Here is a 26,689-nt window from a genome sequence, read left to right as displayed (position 1 = left end):
AATAATATAATGTTCATGAATTCATAAAATTGTTCCGGAAATCATTAAGTCTTTGCAGATTCCAAAAACGTTGGCATATTAAAATAATATTTCTGTTTTCAGAAAAATGTTTGGGACTTTGTACAAAATGTTTAAAAAATTCAAAAAATGATTACGAATTTCAAAAATTGTTCCCAAATTAGAAAAGAAAACATTAGTTATTTGTTTTCAAAAAATGAGCATGCATTTCAAAAAATGTTTATCAAATCCAGAAATTTCCATCAATTCCAAATTTTTTTTGCAAAAGTTTGGAAAATTTTCTCTGATTAACAAAAAATTTCATTGCTTTTAAAAAATCTACACAATTGAATAAATATTTGGGAATTCAAAAATGTTCACGGATTTGGAAAATATTCAAAATTAAAAAAATATTTGTGAATCTGAAAAATGTTCATAAATTTTAAAAATATTTGAAAAAAAAAAAAAAAAAAAAAATAAAAAAAAGAAAAAAAGAAAAATAGAAAAATAGAAAAAAAAATAAAGAGAGAAAAAGGAAAATGAAAAACCGGTTCAGGGAAGGTTCCCAAAACTATTGGGGAAGAAATCCAAAAATTGGCCGGTCTGTGTGGAGCACTGCATGCGCGAGGAGGTATGCGCTAGGTCGTTATTGAACAACCTACGCGCCAAATAGGACTGTAAAAACAAGGGTGTAGGGAACATAACCTAAACATCATGTAAGTAGTCCATACAAGTTCATCGGCTACTAGGACCTGAAGATTCTACCTAGGTCCTGCTGTCGGAGTAACAAAATAGGTGCCCGAAGTGATTAACGTAAACGAGCGGTTCGAGAGGCGTGACACGGATCTTGGTTTGGTGTGTTTCTTCTTGCTTGACTCGTATCGACACATTATTGAATTCGCTGCCGCTCGGCTTGCCGGCCACCGCATGGTAGTACGTGACCATGCTGCCGTGCATCCACAGATAGCCGCCGCCCCCAAGCGTCGGGCCGTGGACCAACGAATCCGCCGACGGCGCGAACTGCGTGATGGTCGTCATGCCAGGCCTACAGGTCTTCCACTCAGCTGGGCCGTCGTAGTCGATCATCGGCTTCAGCTCACACATCTCCTGAAACGCCCGAGCGCGATCCTCCATGCTTGGCTCCGGCGGCGGCGGCGCGCCGGATGCCCCCGCAGGAGCCGACACCTGATTGGTTAAATCACAAACCAAGTTAGCCCATATTTGATTAACAGGTTTACCTAGCCAAGCACGTAAAGTTTGAGATTTTGCGGATGGAGACCTTGATTATTTTGTAGGGGATGAAATGGCATCCGGCGGCCAAGTCTAGAGACGGGACCGCCGTGCACGGTCCGATCGCCTCCTTGGCGGGCTCCTGCAGCGCGCGCGCGGCGCCGGCTTCGGTCTCGAAGACGACCACCGCCCTCATCAGGAGGATGCAGATCGCGACTGCCTCGACGCCGTCGAACGCGGCGCGCACGTCCTCGGGGCCTTTCAACGAGCGGAGGTGGACCAGGACGAGGCGGCGGTGGAGGTCGGAGGTGTCGCCGGACCCGGAGAGCTGGTTCGCGACCGGGGCGAGGAGGCTGCGTGCCACGCTTGCCGTGGCGGCGTCGTCGCCGTAGACGCGGCGAATCATTATCACGTCCCTTCGAACCGGGATCTCCATGCTAATCAGGTTAATTTGCTGTTTGGTTGTTGCTGATCTGAATCTCAGAACTAAGATCTGGGTGCTTCTTCTCCTCTGATCTGAAATAGTATATGTAGGGGAGTTGTGGTCGGGTCCAACTTTTAAACCGGTTTCGGGTCCAATTAAGGGTAAACAAACCGAGAGATTATAGCTAGGCAAACAGACAAAGGCGATTACTAACGAGTCATCCGATGAAATCAATCCGGTCACCAGCCGTCCGATCCATTCTTTCTCGCGTCGCATCCAATCAGCCCCTCTGCTTTTTAAAAAAAACTGTCAATTTATTCATCTTCAATCATAATAGTACAACAAACACTAAAAATAATGAAAATTACAACCATATCCATATACCACCTAGCGATAACTACAAGCACTGAAGCAAGCCGAAGGCGTGCCGCTGTCATCGTCCCTCCCTTATCGAAGCCGGGCACAAGTTGTTGTAGTAGACAGACAAGAAGTCGTCGTGCTAAGATCTCATAGGACCAACGCGCCAGATCAGCAACCGCCGCTGATGAAAAGAAGTTTAGATCGGAAGGATCCAACCCGAAGACACGTGAACAAAGACGAACAAAGACCGGATCCGAGCGGATCCACCAAAGACAACCACCGACCGAATCCTATGAGATCCACCGGAGACACACCTCCACACGCCCTCCGACGATGCTAGACACACCATCGGGACAGGGGCTAGACGGGGAGAACCTTATTCCATCTTCAAGAAGCCGCCACCGTCTTGTCTTCTTGAGTAGGACACAAACCCTAACAAAACTTGAAGAAGCACCTGAAAATGGAGCCCTCCCGCCAGCAAGGGCCGGGATCCACCCCGCACCCATGGCCCTAAGGCCACAGGAGACGTGGGAGATCGGCGGCGCTGCCAACGGGAGGCAGAAACCCTAGCGGCCTTTCCTTGGAGGAGAGACTAAGGGAGGAGATAAGTCACACACTACCGTGTTTCAGCCCCTCTGCTTTGATCTAGCAGCACCGCAAGTTGCCGGCGAACGCCCGTCGCAACACCGGAGAGCCGCCACGACGAGAGCTCCATAGCAACATGATAGGTGCAAACACGTTGAATGAGCTCATGCCCGAGGGTGCTCCGATCTTCACGTCATAGGATCGAATCGGGAGGGATAACTAGCTGTAAGCATCTAGGATAACTAGATTTATACCTGCCAAGGTTGGATGCAGCCGGTACGTTGGGATGGTTGACTCGAGCTACAAGAACTCCAACCTGTTGTCCGAACAATTGCAGAACCACAAACCGGCACTAACCCACACAAAAACGCCCGAACCGTAGAGCATGAATTACGGGAAACCAGAGGTTCCTTCTTGCTGAACGAAATATGCCCTAGAGTCAATAATAAAGTTATTATTTATATTTCCTTATATCATGATAAATATTTATTATTCATGCTAGAATTGTATTAACCGGAAACTTAGTACATGTGTGAATACATAGACAAACAGTGTGTTCCTAGTATGCCTCTACTAGACTAGCTCGTTAATCAAAGACGGTTAAGTTTCCTGACCATAGACATGTGTTGTCATTTGATAAACGAGATCACATCATTAGATAATGATGTGATGGACAAGACCCATCCATTAGCTTAGCACTATGATCGTTTAGTTTATTGCTATTGCTTTCTTCATGACTTATACATGTTCCTATGACTATGAGATTACGCAACTCCCGAATACCGAAGGAACACTTAGTGTGCTATCAAACGTTACAACGTAACTGGATGATTATAAAGATACTCTACAGGTGTCTCCGATGGTGTTTTTTGAGTTGGCATGGATCGAGATTAGGATTTGTCACTCCGTGTATCGGAGAGGTATCTCTGGGCCCTCTCGGTAATGCACATCACTATAAGCCTTGCAAGCAATGTGACTAATGAGTTAGTTATGGGATGATGCATTACGGAACGAGTATAGAGACTTGCCGATGACGAGATTGAACAAGATATGATGATACCGATGATCGAATGTCGGGCAAGTAACATACCGATGACAAAGGGAATAATGTATGTTGTTATGTGGTTTGACCGATAAAGATCTTCGTAGAATATGTAGGAGCCAATATGAGCATCCAGGTTCCGCTATTGGTTATTGAACGGAGATGTGTCTCGGTCATGTCCACATAGTTCTCGAACCCGTAGGGTCCGCACGCTTAACGTTCGATGACGATTTGCATTATGAGTTATGTGATTTGATGAACCAAAGTTTGTTCGGAGTCTTGGATGAGATCACGGACATGACAAGGAGTCTTGAAATGGTCGAGAATTAAAGATTGATATATTGGAAGGCTATATTCAGACATCGGAATGGTTCCGGAGAAGTTCAGATATTTTCCGGAGTACCGAGAGGTTACCGGAACCTCCCGGGGAGTTGATGGACCTTAGTGGGAAGGAGAGGCAGCAGCCAGGAGGTGGCGCCCCCCCAAGCCAAGTCCGAATTGGACAAGGGGTTGGGGCGTGCCCCCCTCTCCCTTCCTTCCCCCTTCTCCTTTAGGTGGAAACCTACTAGGACTTGGAGTCCTAGTAGGATTCCCCTTCTCCCGGCGCGCCTAGCTTGGTCGGCCAGCCTCTCCCTCCCTCCTTTATATACCGGGGCAGGGGGCACCCTAGAAGACACAAGTTAATCTTTTAGCTGTGTGCGGTACCCCCTCCACAGTTACACACCTCAGTCATATCGTTGTAGTGTTTAGGCAAATCCCTACGTCAGTAACTTCATCATCACCGTCACCACGCCGTCGTGCTGGCGGAACTCTGTCTCGGCCTCAACTGGATCAAGAGTTCGAGGGACGTCATCGAGCTGAATGTGTGCTGATCACGGAGGTGCCGTGCATTCGGTACTTGGATCGGTAGGATCGTGAAGACGTTCGACTACATCAACCGCGTTACTAAACGCTTCCGCTTTCGGTCTACGAGGGTACATAGACACACTCTCCCGTCTCGTTGCTATGCATCTCCTAGATAGATCTTGCGTGATTGTAGGCAAAAAAAATTGAAATATTGCGTTCCCCAACACTCGCAAATCCGGATGAACTCAAAAGAGCAAAGGTAGTAAGGATCTCTCGGATCTCTAGCAGTCTTCCTGCATATGCTTGTAGTCGAATGGTTTGACAAAAGGTTTTTAAAAGGATGGGGGTGGGGTTTTATAGTAGGGACAACCCCGGTTAGCTAGCTGTGAAAAGGTTTCAGAAGTAATCAGCTTTGCATGGCTTCCTTGAGGAATAAGCAGTTAATTTTGTAAGTTGTGGGAGAGCTCTTCAGAAATTCACGAAGCCTTGACAGCCTGAACACCTTCCACGAGAATGACTAGGACGTTTGACTAACAGGTCCAAATCATGTGAGTTTTTTTGCATTGAAAAGTAAATTTGATGTAGCTTCCGATGATGTAGACCCGTCTCTCCTTCAAATAGGTGTGACACAACAAAACATCAGAGGTAAAACTGACGGCATTAGCTTCACCTGAAACTTGTTTCTTCGACTTTCTTTCTTCATGATCTCAGATGTTGTTTGCGCCCTTCGATATTGCACCTGAAATAAACAATAAGGAGATGAAATTGCAGCCATGTGTTCAAGATTGTAGTATGAACTTAAGTTAGCCTGCGCCTGGTCATGTATTTGTTTGACACAAATTATTATGATTTCTCTTTTGATGTCCGGAGTTGTATCAATGGTTGTCATGTCCTCATCACAACACCAAAACGCTATGTCTAGCCGCCACGGAGCACTCCAATGCAACACCAAAAGCCCCCCTAGGGCCGCCGGCGATGCCGTATCGAGCCAGTGCAACGCTGCATCGAGCTGCCGGCGAAGCTCCATTGCAGCCGCGACGGAGCTCCAGCGACCCCGGCCGGCACTCCATTGTAGCGCCGACAATGACGGCGGATGCCGCGATGCAGCACGCGGCAGCCATGGCGGAAGCTGCAACACAATGCATAGCAACGACAACTCAACCTGATTTGTCAGAGCTGCAGTGGAGCAGCGGTGCAGCGGCGTGAGGCGACTACGGTTTGCAGTAGCTGTGTAGAGCATGGCGTGTGATGACCCACAAGTATAGGGGATCTATCGTAGTCCTTTCGATAAGTAAGAGTGTCGAACCCAACAAGGAGCAGAAGGAAATGATAAGCGGTTTCCAGCAAGGTATTTACTGCAAGTACTGAAATAAGTGGTAACAGATAGTTTTGTGATAGGATAATTTGTAACGAGCAACAAGTAACAAAAGTAAATAAAGTGCAGCAAGGTCGTCCAATCCTTTTTGTAGCAAAGGACAAGCCTGGACAAACTCTTATATAGAGAAAAGCGCTCCCGAGGACACATGGGAATATCGTCAAGCTAGTTTTCATCACGTTCATATGATTCGTGTTCGGTACTTTGGTAATCTGATATGTGGGTGGACCGGTGCTTGGGTGTTGTCCTTACTTGGACAAGCATCCCACTTATGATTAACCTCTATTGCAAGCATCCGCAACTACAACAAAAGTATTAAGGTAAACCTAACCATAGCATGAAACATATGGACCCAAATCAGCCCCTTACGAAGCAACGCATAAACTAGGGTTTAATATTCTGTCACTCTAGCAACCCAACATCCACTTATTACTTCCCAAGGCCTTCCTCTAGGCCCAAATAATGATAAAGTGTTGTGTAGTCGACGTTCACATAACACCACTAGAGGAGAGACAACATACATCTCATCAAAATATCGAACGGATACCAAATTCACATGACTACTAATAGCAAGACTTCTCCTATGTCCTCAGGAACAAACGTAACTACTCACAAAGCATATTCATGTTCATAATCAGAGGGGTATTAATATGCATATAGGATCTAAACATATGATCTTCCACCAATTAAACCAACTAGTAATTAACACTACTAGCAACCCACAGGTACCAATCTCGGACATGGAGACAAGAATTGGATACAAGAGATGAACTAGGGTTTTGAGAGGAGATGGTGCTGGTGAAGATGTTGATGGAGATTGCCCTCTCCTGATGAGAGGAGCGTTGGTGATGACGATGGCGATGATTTTCCCCTCCCGGAGGGAAGTTTCCCCAGCAGAACAGCTCCGCTAGAGCCCTAGATTGGTTCCGCCAAGGTTCCGCCTCGTGGAGGCGGAGTTTCGTACGAGGAGATGGCTTATGATTTTTTCCTCATCGAAAGACTTCATATAGCAGAAGATGGCCATCGGAGGGCCACCAGGGGGCCCACGAGGTAGGGGGCGCGTCCCCCACCCTCGTGGGCAGTGTGTGCCCCCCCTGGTGAACTTCTTGCGCTCGGTATTTTTTTATATATTCTGAAAACGTCTTCTGTGAAGTTTCAGGACTTTTGGAGCTGTGCAGAACAGGTCTCTAATATTTGCTACTTTTCTAGCCCAGAATCCCAGCTGCCGGCATTCTCCCTCTTTATGTAAACCTTGTAAAATAAGAGAGAATAGGCATAAGTCTTGTGACATATTGTGTAATAACAACCCATAATGCAATAAATATCGATATAAAAGCATGATGCAAAATGGACGTATCAACTCCCCCAAGCTTAGACCTCGCTTTTCCTCAAGCAAGAGCCGAAATCGAAAAATATGTCCACATGTTTAGAGATGGAGGTGTCGATAAAAAATAAAATACGGACATGAGGGCATCATGATCATTCTTAGAACAGCAACTTATATAATTCTTGTCATATGATCTCTTATGCTAGGGTAATAATTCAATCACAATTTCAAGTTTGAATCATAAACTTCATTGAAAACTAACAAACTATAATCTCGGTCATTGGAGCAATTGCAATTTATCATAACATAGGAAAGAGTCAATATATAAGAGCTTTTCAGCAAGTCCACATACTCAACTATCATATAGTCTTTCACAATTGCTAACACTCACGCAATACTTATGGGTATGGAGTTTTAATCGGACACAGAGAAAGATAGGGGCTTATAGTTTTGCCTCCCAACGTTTTACCTCAAGGGTAATATCAACAATAATAGTTCATGAAAACTCACATCCAATTAGCCATATATACCAGGATCTTTCCAACATACTGTGATTGCCAAAGGATAAAATGTAAAAAGGAAGGGTAAAGATCACCATGACTCTTATGCAAGGTAGGAGATAAAAGTAAAAGATAGGCCCTTCGCAGAGGGAAGTAGAGGCTGTCATGCGCTTTTATGGTTGGATGCACAAAATATTAATACGAAAGAACGTCACTTTATATTGCCACTTGTGATATGGACCTTTATTATGCAATCTATCGTTTTATTTCTTCCATATCACACGATCGTATAAAGCTTATTTTCTCCCACACTAATAAGTCATACATATTTAGAGAGCAATTTTTATTGCTTGCACCGATGACAACTTACTTGGAGAATCTTACTCAATCCATAGGTAGGTATGGTGGACTCTCATGGCAAAACTGGTTTAAGGGTATTTGGAAGCACAAGTAGTATCTCTACTTGGTGCGATGAATTTGGCTAGCATGAGGGGGAAAGGCAAGCGCAACCATATTGGATGATCCATGACAATATAATTTATCTCAGATGTAGGAAAACATAATCCATTACGTTGTCTTCCTTGTCCAACATCAACTCTTTAGCATGTCATATTTGAATGAGTGCTCACAATCATAAAAGATGTCCAAGATAGTATATTTATATGTGAAGACCTCTCTTTCTTTATCACTTCCTATTAATTGCAACGATGACCAAAACTATGTTTGTCAACTCTCAACAACTTTTATTCATCATACTCTTTCTATGTGAGCTCATTATTCTCCATAAGATCCATATGATCTCTTTGTTTCTTTTTATTTCTTTCTCTTTTCTTTTATTCACTTAGGATCATGGCAAAATAATCAAGCCCTTGACTCAACACTAATCTTTATTATATAGCTCACGGACTCGATTACATAGAAGGATCATAAAGCAAAACTCACAACTAGATCATACTAAGAACTTTTATTCTAATAGATCAAGATATTACCAAAAGGATCGAACTAAGAAAAACGATAAAGATAAAAGTGATGGTGATACGATACTGGGGCACTCCCCCAAGCTTGGTAGTTGCCAAGGGGAGTGCCCATACCCATGTGATTATGTCTCTCTTTTTGGGGATGGTGATGTGTGATGACCCACAAGTATAGGGGATCTATCGCAGTCCTTTCGATAAGTAAGAGTGTCGAACCCAAGGAGGAGCAGAAGGAAATGATAAGCGGTTTTTAGCAAGGTATTCTCTGCAAGTACTGAAATAAGTGGTAACAGATAGTTTTGTGACAAGATAAATGGTAACGAGCAACAAGTAACAAAAGTAAATAAAGTGCAGCAAGATGGCCCAATCCTTTTGTAGCAAAGGACAAGCCGGAACAAACTCTTATAATAGGAAAAGTGCTCCCAAGGACACATGGGAATATCGTCAAGCTAGTTTTCATCACATTCATATGATTCGCGTTCGGTACTTTGATAATTTGATATGTGGGTGGACCGGTGCTTGGGTGTTGTTCTTACTTGAACAAGCATCCCACTTATGATTAACCTCTATTGCAAGCATCCGCAACTACAACAAAAGTATTAAGGTAAACCTAACCATAGCATGAAACATGTGGATCCAAATCAGCCCCTTATGAAGTAACGCATAAACTAGGGTTTAAGCTTCTGTCACTCTAGCAACCCATCATCTACTTATTACTTGCCAATGCCTTCCTCTAGGCCCAAATAATGGTGAAGTGTTATGTAGTCGACGTTCACATAGCACCACTAGAGGCTAGACAACATACATCTTATCAAAATATCAAACGAATACCAAATTCACATGACTACTAATAGCAAGACTTCTCCCTTGTCCTCAGGAACAAACGTAATTACTCACAAAGCATATTCATGTTCATAATCAGAGGGGTAATAATATGCATATAGGATCTGAACATATGATCTTCCACCAAATAAACCAACTAGCATCAACTACAAGGAGTAATCAACACTACTAGCAACCTACTAGCACCAATCCCGGGCTTTGAGACAAGAATTGGATACAAGAGATGAACTAGGGTTTGGAGATGAGATGGTGCTGGTGAAGATGTTGATGTAGATTGCCCTCTCCCGATGAGAGGAGCGTTGGTGATGACGATGGTGATGATTTCCCCCTCCCGAAGGGAAGTATCCCCTTCAGAACAGCTCTGCGGGAGCTCTACATTGGTTCCGCCAAGGTTCCGCCTCGTGGCGGCGGAGTCTCGTCCCGAAAGGTTTCTTCCTATTTTTTTTCTCATCGAAAGACTTCATATAGGAGAAGATGGACGTCGGAGAGCCACCAGGGGGGCCACGAGGTAGGGGGGCACGCCCTAGGAGGGGGGGCGCGCCCCCCACCCTCGTGAGCAGGGTGTGGGCCCCCTGGCCTTCATCTTTGGCGAGGATTTTTCTTTATTTATTTTAATATGTTCCGTGAAGTTTCAGGACTTTTGGAGTTGCGCAGAATAGGTCTCTAATATTTGCTCCTTTTCTAGCCCAGAATTCCAGCTGCCGGCATTCTCCCTCCTTATGTAAACCTTGTAAAATAAGAGAGAATAGCCGTAAGTATTGTGACATAAAGTGAAATAACAGCCCATAATGAAATAAATATCAATATAAAATCATGATGCAAAATGGACGTATCAACTCCCCCAAGCTTATACCTCGCTTGTCCTCAAGCGGAAAGCCGATAACAATAAATATGTCCTCATGTTTAGAGGTAGAGGCGTCGATAAAAATAAAATACGGACATGAAGGCATCATGATTGTTCTCATAACAGCAACATATATAGATTTTGTCATATGATTACTTATGTTCAAGTGATGACCTATTCACAATGCAAGCGTATAAATCATAAACCTTATTGGGCTCCAACAAACTATAATCTCAGTCATTGAAGCAATTGCAATTTATCATAACATCGGAAAGAGTCTATGTCAGAGCTTAAAAGCAAGTCCACATACTCAACTATCATTTAGTCCTTCATAATTGCTAACACTCACGCAATACTTGTGGTTACGAAGTTTTAATCGGACACAGAGAAAGATAGGGGCTTATAATTTTGCCCCACAACCTTTTACCTCAAGGGTAATGTCAACAATAATGGTTCATGCTCCCCTACATCCAATTAGATATATATATCATGTTCTTTCCAACATGCTGAGCTTGCCAAAGGATAAAATGAAAAAGAAAAGGTGAAGATCACCATGACTCTTGCATAAGGTAGAAGATAATAATAAAAGATAGGCCCTTCGCAGAGGGAAGCAGAGGTTGCCATGCGCTTTTATGGTTGGATGCACAAAATCTCAATGCGAAAGAACGTCACTTTATATTGCCCCTTGTGATACGAACCTTTATTATGCAGTCTATCGCTTTTATTACTTCCACATCACAAGATCGTATAAAGCTTATTTCTCCCACACCAATCAATCATACATATTTAGAGCAATTTTTATTGCCTTGCACCGATGACAACTTACTTGAAGGGTCTTACTCAATCCATGGGTAGATATGGTGGACTCTCATGGCAAAATTGGTTTAAGGGTATTTGGAAGCACAAGTAGTATTTCTACTTGATGCTGAGAATTTGGCTGGCATGAGGGAGAAAGGCAAGCTCAACAAGTTAGAGGATCCATGACAACATACTTTATCTTAGATATAAGAAAGACATAACTCATTACGTTGTCTTCCTTGTCCAACATCAACTCTTTAGCATGTCATATTTTAATGAGTGCTCCCAATCATAAAAGATGTCAATGATAATATATCTATATGTGAAACCTCTCTTTCCTTATTACTTCATATTAATTGCAACGATGACCAAGGCTATGTCTACCAACTCCCAACAACTTTTAATCATCATACTCTTTCTATGTGAAGTCATTACTCTCAATAAGATCAATATGAACTCTTTATTTCTTTTTATTCTTTTTCTCTTTTCTTTTATTCACCCAAGATCATGGCAAAATAATCAATCCCTTGACTCAACACTAATCTTTATTATATATAACTCAGGGACTCGATTACAAAGAGAGATCATAAAGCAAAACTCAAAACTAGATCATGCCATAAACTTTATTCTACTAGATCAAGATACTACTAATAAGATCGAACTAAGAAAAACGGTAAAGATAGGAGTTGTGATTGTGATACGATACCGGGGCACCTCCCCCAAGCTTGGCAGTTGCCAAGGGGAGTGCCCATACCCATGTGATTATGTCTCCTTGGTTGGTGAAGAAGGTGGAGGTGTTGTTGATGATGCAGGCTTGTCATCCATCTTCCAAGGCATAGGCTCACCATCATAGAAGGATGATCAAGTCTCCGGGATCCTCAAATCTGCAGCCAAACTCATCCTTTTGAATGTATATTCATACTCACAGTTTTGGTTTTGTAGGTCATAGATTTGGGCTTGGAGGTGCTCGATCTTCTCATGAAGCTTGAAGATGGCCTCCCCGATGTTGTCAGCATCCAACTTGTGGTTGCTAGCGAAATCCGCGATCATCATGTGGTTGGAGTTGAGTCCACGTTCCACCATCCCTTGGCACTTGAAAACTTGTTGCTCCACTGCTTCGAGCCTCGTCTCCACGCTTCCGGTCCCCTTTGGTCCCTCTTCATCGCGGATGTGCAGCAACCCATCACGCAACTCAATGGTTTGAGGGTGTCGCAGCACCTCTGCAAGGTAAGGGTTGATGACCTTCTCGAAGAACTTCTCCTTGGAAGCACTTGGGGCCGTCATGATAACCTAGATCTGTCAGAAAAACAGCTCGAAACAAGAACAGAGGAGATTTGCGTGATACGGGAGTCAAAACCTTTGGGAGGTTATATAATGAATTTTTACCGACCAAAATACGTATCGTGCAAGAAAATGGAGTCTGGAAGGCACACGAGGTGCTCACGAGGTAGGGGGGCGCGCCCAGAGGGGTAGGGCACGCCCACCACCCTCGTGGGGCCCTCGTGTCCTTCCCGGACTGCTACTTATTTTTCTATTTTTCTAAATATTCCAAAACGGAGAAATATTGCCTTAAAAATTGTTTTGGAGTCGGTTTACTTACTGTACCACATACCTATTCCTTTTTGGAGTCTGAAACGTTCCGGAAAGTGTCCCTTATGTATTCCTCCAGGGTTACGGTTTCAATAATATTGGTTTCAACATTTATGGGATTACCTAAGATATAATGTTTAATTCTTTGACCGTTTACCACCTTCGGATTTGTGCCTTCAAAGTTGTTGATTTTTATGGCACCAGAACGATAGACCTCCTCGATAACGTAGGGGCCTTCCCATTTAGAGAGAAGTTTTCCTGCAAAAAATCTTAAACGAGAGTTGTATAGCAATACATAATCACCTACATTAAACTCACGCTTTTGTATCCTTTTGTCATGCCATCTTTTAACTTTTTCTTTAAACAACTTGGCATTTTCATAAGCTTGGGTTCTCCATTCATCAAGTGAGCTAATATCAAATAATCTCTTCTCACCGGCAAGTTTAAAATCATAGTTGAGCTCTTTAATAGCCCAATACGCCTTATGTTCTAGTTCGAGAGGTAAGTGACATGCTTTTCCACAAACCATTTTATACGGAGACATACCCATAGGATTTTTATATGCAGTTCTATAGGTCCATAATGCATCATCAAGTTTCTTGGACCAATGCTTTCTAGACCTATTAACAGTCTTTTGCAAAATTAATTTGAGCTCTCTATTGCTCAACTCTACTTGACCACTAGACTGAGGGTGATAAGGAGATGCAATTCTATGATTAACATCATATTTAGCAAGCATTTTATGGAAAGCACCATGAATAAAGTGTGAACCACCATCAGTCATTAAATATCTAGGGACTCCAAACCTCGGGAAAATAACTTCCTTAAGCATTTTAATAGAAGTGTTATGATCAGCACTACTAGTTGGAATAGCTTCTACCCACTTAGTAACGTAATCAACAACAACTAAGATATCTGTATATCCATTAGAGGCAGGAAAAGGTCCCATATAATCAAAGCCCCAAACATCAAATGGTTCAATAACAAGTGAATAATTCATAGGCATTTCTTGACGTCTACTAATATTACCAATTCTTTGACATTCATCACAAGACAAGACAAACTTACGAGCATCCTTGAAGAGAGTAGGCCAATAAAAACCAGATTGCAATACCTTATGTGCAGTTCTATCTCCAGCGTGGTGTCCTCCATAAGCCTCGGAGTGACACTTGCATAGGATCTGTTCCTGTTCATGCTTAGGTACACAACGTCTAATAACACCATCTACTCCTTCTTTATAAAGATGTGGGTCATCCCAAAAGTAATGTCTTAAATCATAGAAAAACTTTTTGTTTTGCTGGTATGTGAAGCTAGTTGGTATAAACTTAGCTACAATATAATTAGCATAATGAGCATACCATGGAGTACTACGAGAAGTACTTATAACATTTAATTATTCATCAGGAAAGCTATCATTAATAGGTAGTGGGTCATCAAGAACATTCTCTAACCTAGACAAGTTGTCTGCAACGGGGTTCTCAGCTCCCTTTCTATCAACAATATGCAAATCAAATTCTTGTAGCAGGAGAACCCATCTGATGAGTCTAGGTTTAGCATCTTTCTTTTCCATAAGATATTTAATAGCAGCATGATCAGTGTGAATAGTTACTTTAGAATCAACAATATAAGGTCTGAACTTATCACAAGCGAATACAACTGCTAAGAGTTCTTTTTCAGTAGTAGCATAATTTCTTTGAGCATTGTCTAGAGTCTTACTAGCATAGTGAATAACATTTCATTTCTTATCAACTCTTTGTCCTAGGACAGCACCTACAGCATAATCACTAGCATCACACATAATTTCAAAGGGTAGGTGAGGGAGTCCTAGATTAGGGGGTCTCCGGACAGCCGGACTATCTCCATTGGCCGGACTATTAGACTATGAAGATACAAGATTGAAGACTTCGTCTCGTGTCCGGATGGGACTCTACTTGGCGTGGAAGGCAAGATAGGCAATATGGATATGGATATATCCTCCTTTGTAACCGACCTTGTGTAACCCTAACCCTCTCCGGTGTTTATATAAACCGAAGGGTTTTAGTCCGTAGGACAACAACCATAACATACAATCATACCATAGGCTAGCTTCTAGGGTTTAGCCTCTCTGATCTCGTGGTAGATCTACTCTTGTACTACCCATATCATCAATATTAATCAAGCAGGACGTAGGGTTTTACCTCCATCAAGAGGGCCCGAACCTGGGTAAAACATCGTGTCCCTGCCTCATGTTACCATCCGGCCTAGACGCACAGTTCGGGACCCCCTACCCGAGATCCGCCGGTTTTGACACCGACATTGGTGCTTTCATTGAGAGTTCCTTTGTGTCGTCATCGTTAGTCTTGATGGATGCTACTATCATTGATAGCGATGCGGTCCAGGGTGAGACTTTTCTCCCCGGACAGATCTTTGTATTCGGCGGCTTTGCACTGCGGGCTAATTCGCTTGGCCATCTGGAGCAGATTGAAAGCTACGCCCCTGGCCATCAAGTCAGATTTGGAAGTTTGAACTACACGGCCGACATCCGCGGAGACTTGATCTTCGACAGATTCGAGCCACAGCCGGGCCCGCCGCACTGTCGCGATGGGTATGACCTAGCTCTGCCGCCGAACAGTACCCCAGAGACCGCGCCCACATCAGCTCCGACCCTTAGCTCGGAGCCAACTGCACCAATCGAGGACGGGTGGCTAGACACCGCCTCCGGGGCTGCAGTCTCGACGGCGATCGGGCCAAACACCAGCATAATCCTCTGCGCAGCCCGTGACTCCAAGGTGCCGGACTCTTTTCCGGACTCCGAACCATCCGCGCCCCTGCCAATCGAATCCGATTGGGCGCCGATCATGGAATTCACCGCCGCGGATATCTTTCAACACTCGCCCTTCGGCGACATTCTGAATTCACTAAGGTCTCTCTCTTTGTCAGGAGAGCCTTGGCAGGATTATGGCCAACAGGATTGGGATGCGGACGGCGAAGAAATTCGACGCCCACCAACCACCCACTTTGTAGCCACTGTCGATGATTTAACCGACATGCTCGACTTCGACTCCGAAGACATCGACAGTATGGACGATGTAGGAGACGAACATGAACCAACACCTATAGGGCACTGGAAAGCCACCTCGTCATATGACATATACATGGTGGATACACCCAACGAAGGCAATGGCGACAAGATAGCGGAGGATGACCCCTCCAAGAAGCAACCCAAGCGCCGACGTCAGCGGCGCCGCTCTAAGGCCCGCCAAAGCAAAAGTGGTGATACCGGCACAGGAGATAATAATACTCCGGATAGTGCCGAAGACAACAACAATCCCCTCCAGCAAGATTTAGAGCAGGAGGATGAAGGAGCCAGCTCTCCTGAGAGAGCGGCAGATGGAGAGGAGGAGGATGACAATTACATCCCCCCCTCTGAAGATGAGGCAAGCCTCGGTGACGATGAATTCGCCGTCCCAGAGGATCCCGTCGAACAAGAGCGCTTCAAGCGCCGGCTTATGGCCACGACAAATAGCCTGAAGAAAAAGCAGCAGCAGCTTCAAGCTAATCAAGATCTGCTAGCTGACAAATGGACTGAAGTCCTCGCGGCCGAGGAATATAAACTCGAGCGCCCCTCCAAGAGTTACCCAAGGCGCAGGTTACTACCCCGACTGGAGGAAGAAGCGTATGATATGGCTGATCGGCCACCTCGTGGCCGCGATAGAGAGGCATTCCAGCCAAAAGCTCAGCCTCCACCACAACGCCATTCAAATAAAAAGGCATGGGGAGATACGCCAAACCTGCGAGACATATTGGAGGACAAGGCAAAGCATTCAAGATCGATCTACGGATCACGAGGGCGCACCACTCTGCGAGACGACAAACGTCACGCCGAATATAGTAAAAGCAAATCCGTCCGGGCCGAACACAGCGGGCAAGACCCATTCGAGCTGCGTCGAGATATAGCCCAATACAGAGGCGCCGCACACCCCTTATGCTTCACAGACAAAGTAATGGAACATCAATTCCTAGAAGGTTTCAAACCTGTAAACATTGAATCATACGACGGCACAACAGATCCCGCAGTATGGATTGAGAACTTCCTCCTCCACATCCACATGGCCCGCGATGATGACTTACACGCCATCAAATACCTCCCACTAAAGCTCAAAGGACCAGCGCGGCATTGGCTTAACAGCTTGTCAGCGGACTCCATTAGCTGTTGGGAAGATCTGGAAGCCGCATTCCTCGGCAACTTTCAGGGCACTTATGTGCGACCACCAGACGCCGATGACTTGAGCCACATAATTCAGCAGCCAGAAGAGTTAGCCAGGCAATTCTGGACTCGGTTCCTTACAAAGAAAAATCAAATCCTCGACTGTCCGGATGCGGAGGCCTTAGCGGCTTTCAAGCATAACATCCGAGACAAGTGGCTAGCCCGGCACCTTGGTCAAGAAAAGCCGAAATCTATGGCATCTCTCACGATGCTCATGACCCGCTTTTGCGCGGGAGAAGACAGTTGGCTGGCTCGCAGTAATAACATATCAAAGAACCATGGTACCTCAGATACCAAGGACGGCAATAGAAGGTCACATCGCAACAAGCATAAGCGCCGCATTAACAGCGAAAATACTGAGGATACGACAGTCAATGCCGGATTCAAAGGCTCTAAACCAGGTCAGCGGAAAAAGCCATTCAAACAAAGTACGCCGGGTCCGTCCAGCTTGGACCGTATACTCGATCGTTTGTGTCAAATACATGGCACCCCAGACAAGCCAGCCAATCACACCAACAGGGATTGTTGGGTGTTCAAGCAGGCCGGCAAGTTAATTGCCGAAAACAAGGACAAGGGGCCACATAGCGATGACGAGGAGGAGCCTCGGCAGCCGCACACTGGAGGACAGAAGAGGTTTCCCCCGCAAGTGCGGACGGTGAACATGATATACGCAACCCATATCCCCAAGAGGGAGCGGAAGCGTGCGCTCAGGGACGTATATGCGTTGGAGCCAGTCACCCCAAAGTTCAACCCTTGGTCCTCCTGTCCGATCACCTTCGATCGCAGGGACCACCCCACTAGTATCCGTCATGGCGGATTCGCCGCACTGGTCCTAGACCCAATCATCGACGGATTTCACCTCACTCGAGTCCTTATGGACGGCGGCAGCAGCCTGAACCTGCTTTATCAGGACACAGTGCGCAAAATGGGTATAGACCCATTAAGGATCAAACCCACAAAAATGACCTTTAAGGGCGTCATTCCAGGTGTAGAGGCCCATTGCACAGGCTCAATTACACTGGAAGTGGTCTTCGGATCCCGAGATAATTTCCGAAGCGAAGAGTTAATCTTCGATATAGTCCGGTTCCGCAGTGGTTATCACGCGCTGCTCGGGCGAACCGCATTTGCTAGATTCAATGCGGTACCGCATTATGCATACCTCAAGCTCAAGATGCCAGGACCTCGCGAAGTTATTACAGTCAATGGAAACACAGAGCGCTCTCTCCGAACTAAGGAGCACACCGCGGCCCTCGCAGCAGAAGCGCAAAGCAGCCTCTCAAGGCAATCAACCAGTTCGGCGCTTCAAAGCCCGGACACTTTCAAGCGCGCTCGGGGCAATCGGCAAATAGACCGCCTGACGCAATCTGAGCTCGCGTAGCAATACGGTGGCCACCCCAATCCCAGCCCAACGGCGATATTCGTGCCGCGCGTACATAATTACGCATTAAAATACCATGGGCACAGGTGGGGAGGGGGCACAATGGCGGCACGCCCCAAAACGCGGCCTAAACCGCACTAGGGGCTTCCCGTTTGGTTATTTTTGTTTTTCTTTCAGGACCTTAATCTCTGGAAACACTGTCCGGCAGCAGTATTGTCGAACACATGATGCAGCAACCAAGGAGGCAGACAGCTACGTTATACCACGGAGTTCCCAGGTTGATTACAATAACGAGTGAAATATTCAATTCAATATCATTCCTCAGCTTGCCCTTGGAAGGGACATAGTCCTACTCTTTGCCCATCGCACTATCTGTATCACTCTGCTTTAACGCAATTTTTTAATAAATAATGCATGACATTACAACTATTATTGCATTCTTGTTATATGTGTGTGTGTGTGTGTTCATTAATGACGCCTTGCAACCGTACACTCTGGTACGGCCAATACACTAGGGGCTTATGTACCCCACAATGCGGTGTGAAAAGTCCGAACACTTCCACAAGTGCGGCACCCCGAACTTATAGCATTATATGCATCAGCTCCGAATCATGTCTTTGGTCAAATGTTGGGTTTGCCCGGCTCTTATGTTTTGGTACCTTACGTTCCGCTCTATCGGCTAAGGTAGCGCTAGGAGAACTACTGCGATTGTGCCCGGTTCTGCCGGGCTTAGCACCTCAGTAGAGAAAGCTAAAACTGACTGTCATGATAAGGCGAGAGACTGGTCGCTGTTCGGCGAGGTTTTTCGAGTCCCTAAAGACTTATGCCGCTTAGGGCGAGGGGCCGGCCCTGTTCGGCTTACAGGCGTGTATCGCGCCCTGAATTCGGCTTCTCGAATACCAGGGGCTTCGCCGAAATTTAAAATTATAGAATTCTATGGCTAAGTGAGAGTGATAAAGCATTATTAGTCCAGTTGCCTTGTTCGTTGTGCTGAGCACCTCCCTCGACGGACCCAAATATGGGAACAAGAGTGCTCAGGTTTATCCCGAACACCCCAGCACTCGTGGCATGGGGGCAGAAGCCGAGGACTAGCCATCTCTCAGATTGGATAAATAGCCAAACAGAAGGTAATATTTTAAATTCAAACAAGCATTGCATAGCGCATATGAAACATGTTTTCATAAATACAGGATAAAACGAGCGAGTTTACTCAAATATTACATCTTTTGAACACTCATCCACGATAAGACGGGCACCCAGCAGAACACCCTCGTAGTACATCTCAGGGTGGCGGTGCTCCTTGCCCTCCGGCGGCCCCTCCTTGATCAGCTTCATGGCGTCTAGTTTGACCCACTGCAATTTCACACGGGCGAAAGCCCGGCATGCACCTTCAATGCAGACGGATCGCTTGACGACCTCCAGATGTGGGAAGGCATCCACAAGCCGCCTCACCAGGCCGAAGAAGCTGTTCGGAAGGGCGTCGCCAGGCCACAGCCGGACTATAAAGCCCTTCATGGCCTGATCGGCCGCCTTATGTAGCTCGACCATCTGCTTCAGCTGGTCGCTCATCGGCACCGGATGTTCGGCCTCAGCATACTGAGACCAGAACAGCTTCTCCGTCGAGCTTCCGTCCTCGGCATGGTAAAATTGTGCGGCATCGGACACACTACGGGGCAAATCTGCGAATGCTCCTGAAGAGCTCCGGATCCGGGTAAGTAATCGGTAATTTACTTTTACATGCTTGATTTGCATATAGAAAGCCTTACCCGCCGCTATCTTCTTCATTGCGTCGATCTCCTGGAGGTCCTTGGCACTCTTTGCGCTCTCAAGGGCCGCGGCAAGCTCAGACTCTCGCGTCTTCGAGTCAAGCTCCAACACCTCGTGCTTTGTCACGAGAGCCTGGAGCTCTTGCTGCACCTCGCCCACCCGAGCCTCGTGCTTCTCTTGCTCGGTGCGCTCCTTGGCCGCTGTATCTTTGGCCTTGGTTAGCGCTCGCTTCAGGGTCGCCACCTCGGTCGTGGCCCCTGACAAACATATGATGATCCTGTCATTTTGCAATCGCGTCATTTTTTATATATACATATCTATAGACGGGGTATTACTTACCCTTGTTCTCCTCGAGCTGCCTCTTAGCAAGGCCGAGCTCTTTCCTGGACCCCTCGAGGTCCTGCTTCAGTATGGCGACCTCCGCAGTCAGTACGGCGGACGCCAGCAGCGAAGCCTGCATATGCATATTGACATACTTATATTAGACTCCTGCGATATTATTTGATCCTCTATTCGGATTTTCTTTGTGAACACCGAACAAAGCATCAGGGGCTACTGTCTATGCGGTAATATTTCTACTACATTTTAAAACACTTACCTCGAAGCCTGTTAGAAGGCTGGCACAGGCTTCAGTCAATCCGCTCTTGGCAGACTGAACCTTCTGGATCACCGCACTCATGATAGTGCGGTGCTCCTCGTCGATGGAAGCGCTGTGAAGCGCTTCCAGCAGATTGTCTGGCGCCTCTGGATGGACGGAGGTCACCAGCACAGGCGTCTTGCCCCTCTTAGAAGGAGGCCGCCTGCCCGAGCCCGGAACTGCTGGAGGGTCCGGCGCGGTGTTCGGCTGAGGGCCGAACTCGGAGCTCTCGGGGGCCCCGTCCCCTCGGCTCCCGGAGTCCGGGAGGTCACCTTGAGGCGCCTCCGGGACTGTCTCCCCTCAATCCGGTGCCTCTTGAGACAACACCTCGGCGTCGTCGGCAGGATGATGGGAGGTGGCTGTCGGTACTGGATCGCTATCCATGTCCGACGAGCCCAGGGAGCTGTCCGATGATACCTCGATTTTGGCTCGGGGCGGCCTGCATAATTATGTTCGGCGATTAGGGAAAGCAGTGCGACAAAGGAATCCTATGAGTTACTCTGGTATCCGAATACTTACGATCTCCCCGGGGGCTTGACCCTGGGCAACCACTCATCTTTGCCTTCATCGGCGGCAGTGGAACTGTCCGGAAGGAGAGTCCTTCCCTTCTTGGACCCTCCGGCCTCCCCAGTAGGGGCGGCCTTCCTTTTCTTGTCTCCCCCAGTCGGTGGGGGAGCATCTTCTTCTTCTTCCTCCTCGTCTTCGGGGGATGAGTGTGCCGCAGAGTCATCGGACGGCGAGTCCGACGACGCCTGGCGTCAGGAACTCTTTCGGGTTCCCTTGGCCTTCTTGGTCTTCTCCGGGCACCTTATAAGGGGCCAGAGTCAGCATCTTCGCCAGAAGAGCATCTGCGGGGCCTTCGGGCAAAGGAGCCGGACAGTTGATCTGTCCGGCCATCTTCTTCCAGTCCTGTCAAAAGTATGGGAGTTTAGATCCCGCATAGAATCAACCTATATAAAAAATAAGTATCCTGTGAAAGGTAAAGCAGCTTACCGCACTGGCTTGGCGCTTCGCGCTGAATCCGCGATCCTCGGTAATAGGGGGGACCTCGGCGCTTTTGAATAGCACCCTCCAGGCGTCTTCATGAGTCGTGTCAAAGAGCCTGTTCAGAGTTTGGTGCTACGCCGGATTGAACTCTCACAAGTTGAACTCCCGTTGTTGGCACGGGAGTATCCGGTGGATGAGCATAACTTGGACTATGTTGACAAGCTTGAGCTTCTTGTCCAGCATGTTTTGAATACATGTTTGGAGTCCGGTCAGCTCTTTCGAATTACCCCAGGACAGGCCCTTCTCTTTCCAGGAGGTGAGCCGCGTGGGGATGCCAGATCGGAACTCGGGGGCCGCTGCCCATGCAGGGTCGCGCGACTCGGTGATATAGAACCACCCCGATTGCCACCCCTTTATGGTTTCCACAAAGGAGCCCTCGAGCCATGTTACGTTGGGCATCTTTCCCACCATGGCGCCTCCGCACTCCGCCTGGCGGCCGCCCACCACCTTCGGCTTGACATTGAAGGTCTTCAGCCATAAGCCGAAGTGGGGCCTGATGTGGAGGAAGGCCTCGCACATGATGATAAACGCCGAGATGTTGAGGATGAAGTTCGGGGCCAGATTGTGGAAATCCAGGCTGTAATAAAACATGAGCCCCCGGACGAAGGGATGGAGAGGGAATCCCAGTCCACGGAGGAAATGGGTGAGGAATACTACCCTCTCATGGAGCCGGTGCGCGATGTCATCGGGCAGGTATCCGGCTCTCCTCAGTTTCTTGATGTCTCCCTCCGTGACGGAGGAGACAGTCCACTTGCCTCCCGCTCCGAACATGGTTGGAGAAGGTTGAGGTGGAAGTGAGGACTTGGGCGCTAGAGATCGAGTGATCGGAAACGGATGAGAAAAAGAGGAAGAAGGCATGGATAGAAAGGTGAATCCTTATCCCTTTATATGGGCGGATGAAACTAAGCGTCCCCACTTGCCTGGTAAAACTCGCTTATCCCCCAAGCGTCGCAATTGATGGCGCGGTTGGGTTACCCACGCCCGTATTGATAAGAATCCCGTAATAGGGGGGCACGATCTCTGCTTTGACAAGACATGTCAAAGAACTGCCTCGCGTTATGTGCAGGGCTAGTTAAAAGAAACGGTTTGAATAATCACCGGGCCATGACATAACGTCATGCTGCCAAAACAAGTCAGCAAATTAGATCTGTGGAAATATTATTCTCTCTACGGTGGAATGTGGAACTTATTTTGCAGGGTCGGACACTATCCTCGTATTCAAGTTCTTCTGTGATGTATTCGGAGAAGGAACCCGCCTTGCAATGCCGAAGACAATACTGCGCGCCGGACTCACCGTCATGGAAGCCTGGTTCAGGGGCTACTGAGGGAGTCCTGGATTAGGGGGTCTCCGGACAGCCGGACTATCTCCATTGGCCGGACTATTAGACTATGAAGATACAAGATTGAAGACTTCGTCTTGTGTCCGGATGGGACTCTACTTGGCGTGGAAGGCAAGCTAGGCAATACGGATATGGATATCTCCTCCTTTGTAACCGACCTTGTGTAACCCTAACCCTCTCCGGTGTCTATATAAACCAAAGTGTTTTAGTCCGTAGGACAACAACCATAACATACAATCATACCATAGGCTAGCTTCTAGGGTTTAGCCTCTCTGATCTCGTGGTAGATATACTCTTGTACTACCCATATCATCAATATTAATCAAGCAGGACGTAGGGTTTTACCTCCATCAAGAGGGCCCGAACCTGGGTAAAACATCGTGTCCCCTGCCACCTGTTACCATCCGGCCTAGACGCACAGTTCAAAACCCCCTACCCGAGATCCGCCATTTTGACACCGACAGTAGGTTCCAATCAGGTGGATGAACAACAGGTGCAGAGACTAATGCTTTCTTAAGTATTTCAAATGCTTCTACACAATCATCATCAAAGACAAACGGTATATCTTTTTGTAATAAATTAGTCAGAGGCTGAGAAATTTTTGAGAAGTCCTTAATGAACCTCCTATAAAATCCAGCGTGACCAAGGAAACTTCTTATACCTTTGATATCCTTGGGACATGGCATCTTTTCAATAGCATCAACCTTGGCTTTATCAACTTCAATACCTCTTTCAGAAACTTTGTGCCCCAAGACAATACCTTCATTAACCATAAAGTGGCACTTTTCCCAATTCAAGACAAGATTAGTTTCTTCACATCTATGCAAAACTCGATCAAGATTGCTTAAGCAATCATCAAAAGAGGAACCATAGACGGAAAAGTCATCCATGAAAACCTCACAAATCTTTTCACAAAAGTTAGAGAATATAGCCATCATGCATCTTTGAAAGGTAGCAGGTGCATTACATAAACCAAAAGGCATACGTCTATAAGCAAAAGTACCAAAAGGGCATGTAAAAGTAGTCTTTAATTGATCTCTAGCCGACACAGGTATTTGAGAGAAACCAGAATAACCATCTAGAAAGCAGTAATGTGTATGTTTGCATAATCTTTCTAGCATTTGATCAATAAAAGGTAAGGGGTAATGATCTTTCTTAGTACAACATTTTATAGCAAAAGTAGAGCAAGATTGAGTCATGCTAGGGTACTCCATAATTGCAAACAAAGACATGGATGGATAGAACATAACAATATCTCAAAATCATCCTTACTGAACATGCTCAAAATAGGCATGGATCACTCTGTAGCAACATGAATACATGGCATAAAAATAACATCAGGGAAATGACTTAGAAGAATTCTAAGTCCCTGAAATTAGCAACATCACGAGAGCTACTTTGCATGCTTGTGCTAGTCACCACAATGATCACAAAAATACATGGCATACACCCCTGTAAAGATGGCATGGCATAGCCCTAAACACATGTAGGGCTCAAGTTCATAGGAGGCACACATTAATCATGGCAAAAATGACAAATGTCCATAATCTGATAAGAATCTGAAACTAACAATACATAGCACTCTTGCAACAGCATTTAGGGCATCAAGATGAACTCAAATGAACATGGTGCAATGGAATGAAATGAAGTGCACATCCAGACGAACAATTTGATATGCTACATGCCCAAAACGGAGCTACAGATGCAAAGTTATGATGCGATGAACAATGCTAAAAATACTGGGGACTTAGGGGGAAAACGAGGTCAACCCTCTCTGGATCTGGATCTGAGGCATGCGAACTGAGGTTCGCCGGGGAAACTCGCCGGAGTCGATGGCTGTGGTGGCCGGATCTTGAGGTGGCGGAGAGGGGCGACGAGGTCCTCGGACACGGCAGCATCGGGCGCGGACGCCGAGGCACGGACGGAGCTGCAGATCCAAGGAGGCACGGGCGGGGGCGGTGACCCGCGGCGGCGGCTGGTGGCGCGGTTGCCGGCGCCAATGAAGACGACGAGCGGGCGCGGAGGCGGCGAGGTGGTGGCGATTCGGCGGCGGGGCGCACGGGCTTGGGCGGGCCGGCGGCGATGTGGGGTGCGGCTCGCCACGTGGCGGCGCGCGGTTGGTCCGGGCGGGGAGCGGACGTGTCCGACGCGCGGAGGAAGGGGAAGGCTAGGGTTTGATCCGGGATTTTTTGGGGAAGGCACCTATTTATACATAGAAGGAGCTAGGAGGCTCCAAATGGAGCATGGTTTTTGGCCACACGATCGTGATCGAACGACCGAGATGATGGAGGGGGTTTTGGTGGGTTTTGGGCCACTTTGGAGAGGTGTTGGGCTGCAACACACACGAGGCCTTTACGGTTCCTCGGTTAACCGTTGGAGTATCAAACGAAGTCCAAATGGCACGAAACTTGACAGGCGGTCTACCGGTAGTATACCAAGGACGCTTGACAAGTCTCGGTCCAATCTGAGAATATTTAACACCCGCACATGAAAAGAGGCAAAAGGGGACGCCGGAGGTCATAGGAGTGCCGGAATGCAAAACGGACAACGGGGAAAATGCTCGGATGCATGAGACGAACACGTATGCAAATGCGATGCACATGATGACATGATATGAGATGCATGACAAGGACAAAAGCAACACGGAGGCAAAACCCAACAACGAGGAATATCATAACTTAGTGCTGAAAATGGCAAGAGTTGGAATACAAATATGGCAAGTTACATATGGGGCGTTACACAAGAGAACCCATCTAATAAGTCTAGGTTTAGCATCTTTCTTTTCCATAAGATATTTCATAGCAGCATGATCAGTGTGAATAGTTACTTTAGAATCAACAATATAAGGTCTGAACTTATCACAAGCAAATACAACTGCTAGGAATTCTTTTTCAGTAGTAGCATAATTTCTATGAGCATTGTCTAGGGTTTTACTAGAATATTGAATAACGTTTAATTTCTTATCAACTCTTTGCCCTAGAACAGCACCTACAGCATAATCACTAGCATCACACATAATTTCAAAGGGTAAATTCCAATCAGGTGGATGAACAATAGGTGCAGAGATCAATGCTTTCTTAAGTATTTCAAATGCTTCTACACAATCATCATCAAAGACAAATGGTGTATTTTTTGTAATAAATTAGTAAGAGGCCGAGAGATTTTTGAGAAGTCCTTAATGAACCTCCTATAAAATCCGGCGTGACGAAGGAAACTTCTTATACCTTTGATGTCCTTGGGGCATGGCATCTTTTCAATAGCATCAACCTTGGCTTTATCAACTTCAATACCTCTTTCAGAAACTTTATGCCCCAAGACAATACCTTCATTAACCATAAAGTGGCACTTTTCCCAATTCAAGACAAGATTAGTTTCTTCACATCTCTGCAAAACTCGATCAAGGTTGCTCAAGCAATCATCAAAAGAAGATCCATAGACGGAAAAATCGTCCATGAAAACCTCACAAATCTTTTCACAAAAGTCTGAGAATATAGCCATCATGCATCTTTGAAAGGTAGCAGGTGCATTACATAAACCAA

At 46.3% G+C, this 26,689-nt stretch overlaps 1 protein-coding gene across 1 annotated transcript; it reads right to left on the bottom strand.

Annotated features, from left to right (window-relative positions):
- Positions 1–550: 550 nt before the first annotated feature.
- Positions 551–1,782, bottom strand: LOC125541204. The gene is made up of 2 exons (XM_048704669.1): positions 1,277–1,782; positions 551–1,182 (listed from the first exon to the last, which is right to left on the bottom strand). Exons 1-2 carry the CDS (start codon positions 1,661–1,663, stop codon positions 763–765), a joined length of 807 nt encoding a protein of 268 aa, XP_048560626.1. The 5' UTR covers positions 1,664–1,782; the 3' UTR covers positions 551–762.
- Between the last annotated feature and the right edge of the window lie 24,907 nt (positions 1,783–26,689).

Source organism: Triticum urartu, chromosome 2 (genome assembly GCF_003073215.2).
Source record: "Triticum urartu cultivar G1812 chromosome 2, Tu2.1, whole genome shotgun sequence".
Taxonomy (NCBI): domain Eukaryota; kingdom Viridiplantae; phylum Streptophyta; class Magnoliopsida; order Poales; family Poaceae; genus Triticum; species Triticum urartu.
The sequence above is the reverse complement of the archived record's forward strand: the minus strand, read 5'-3'. Positions and strand labels throughout refer to the sequence as shown.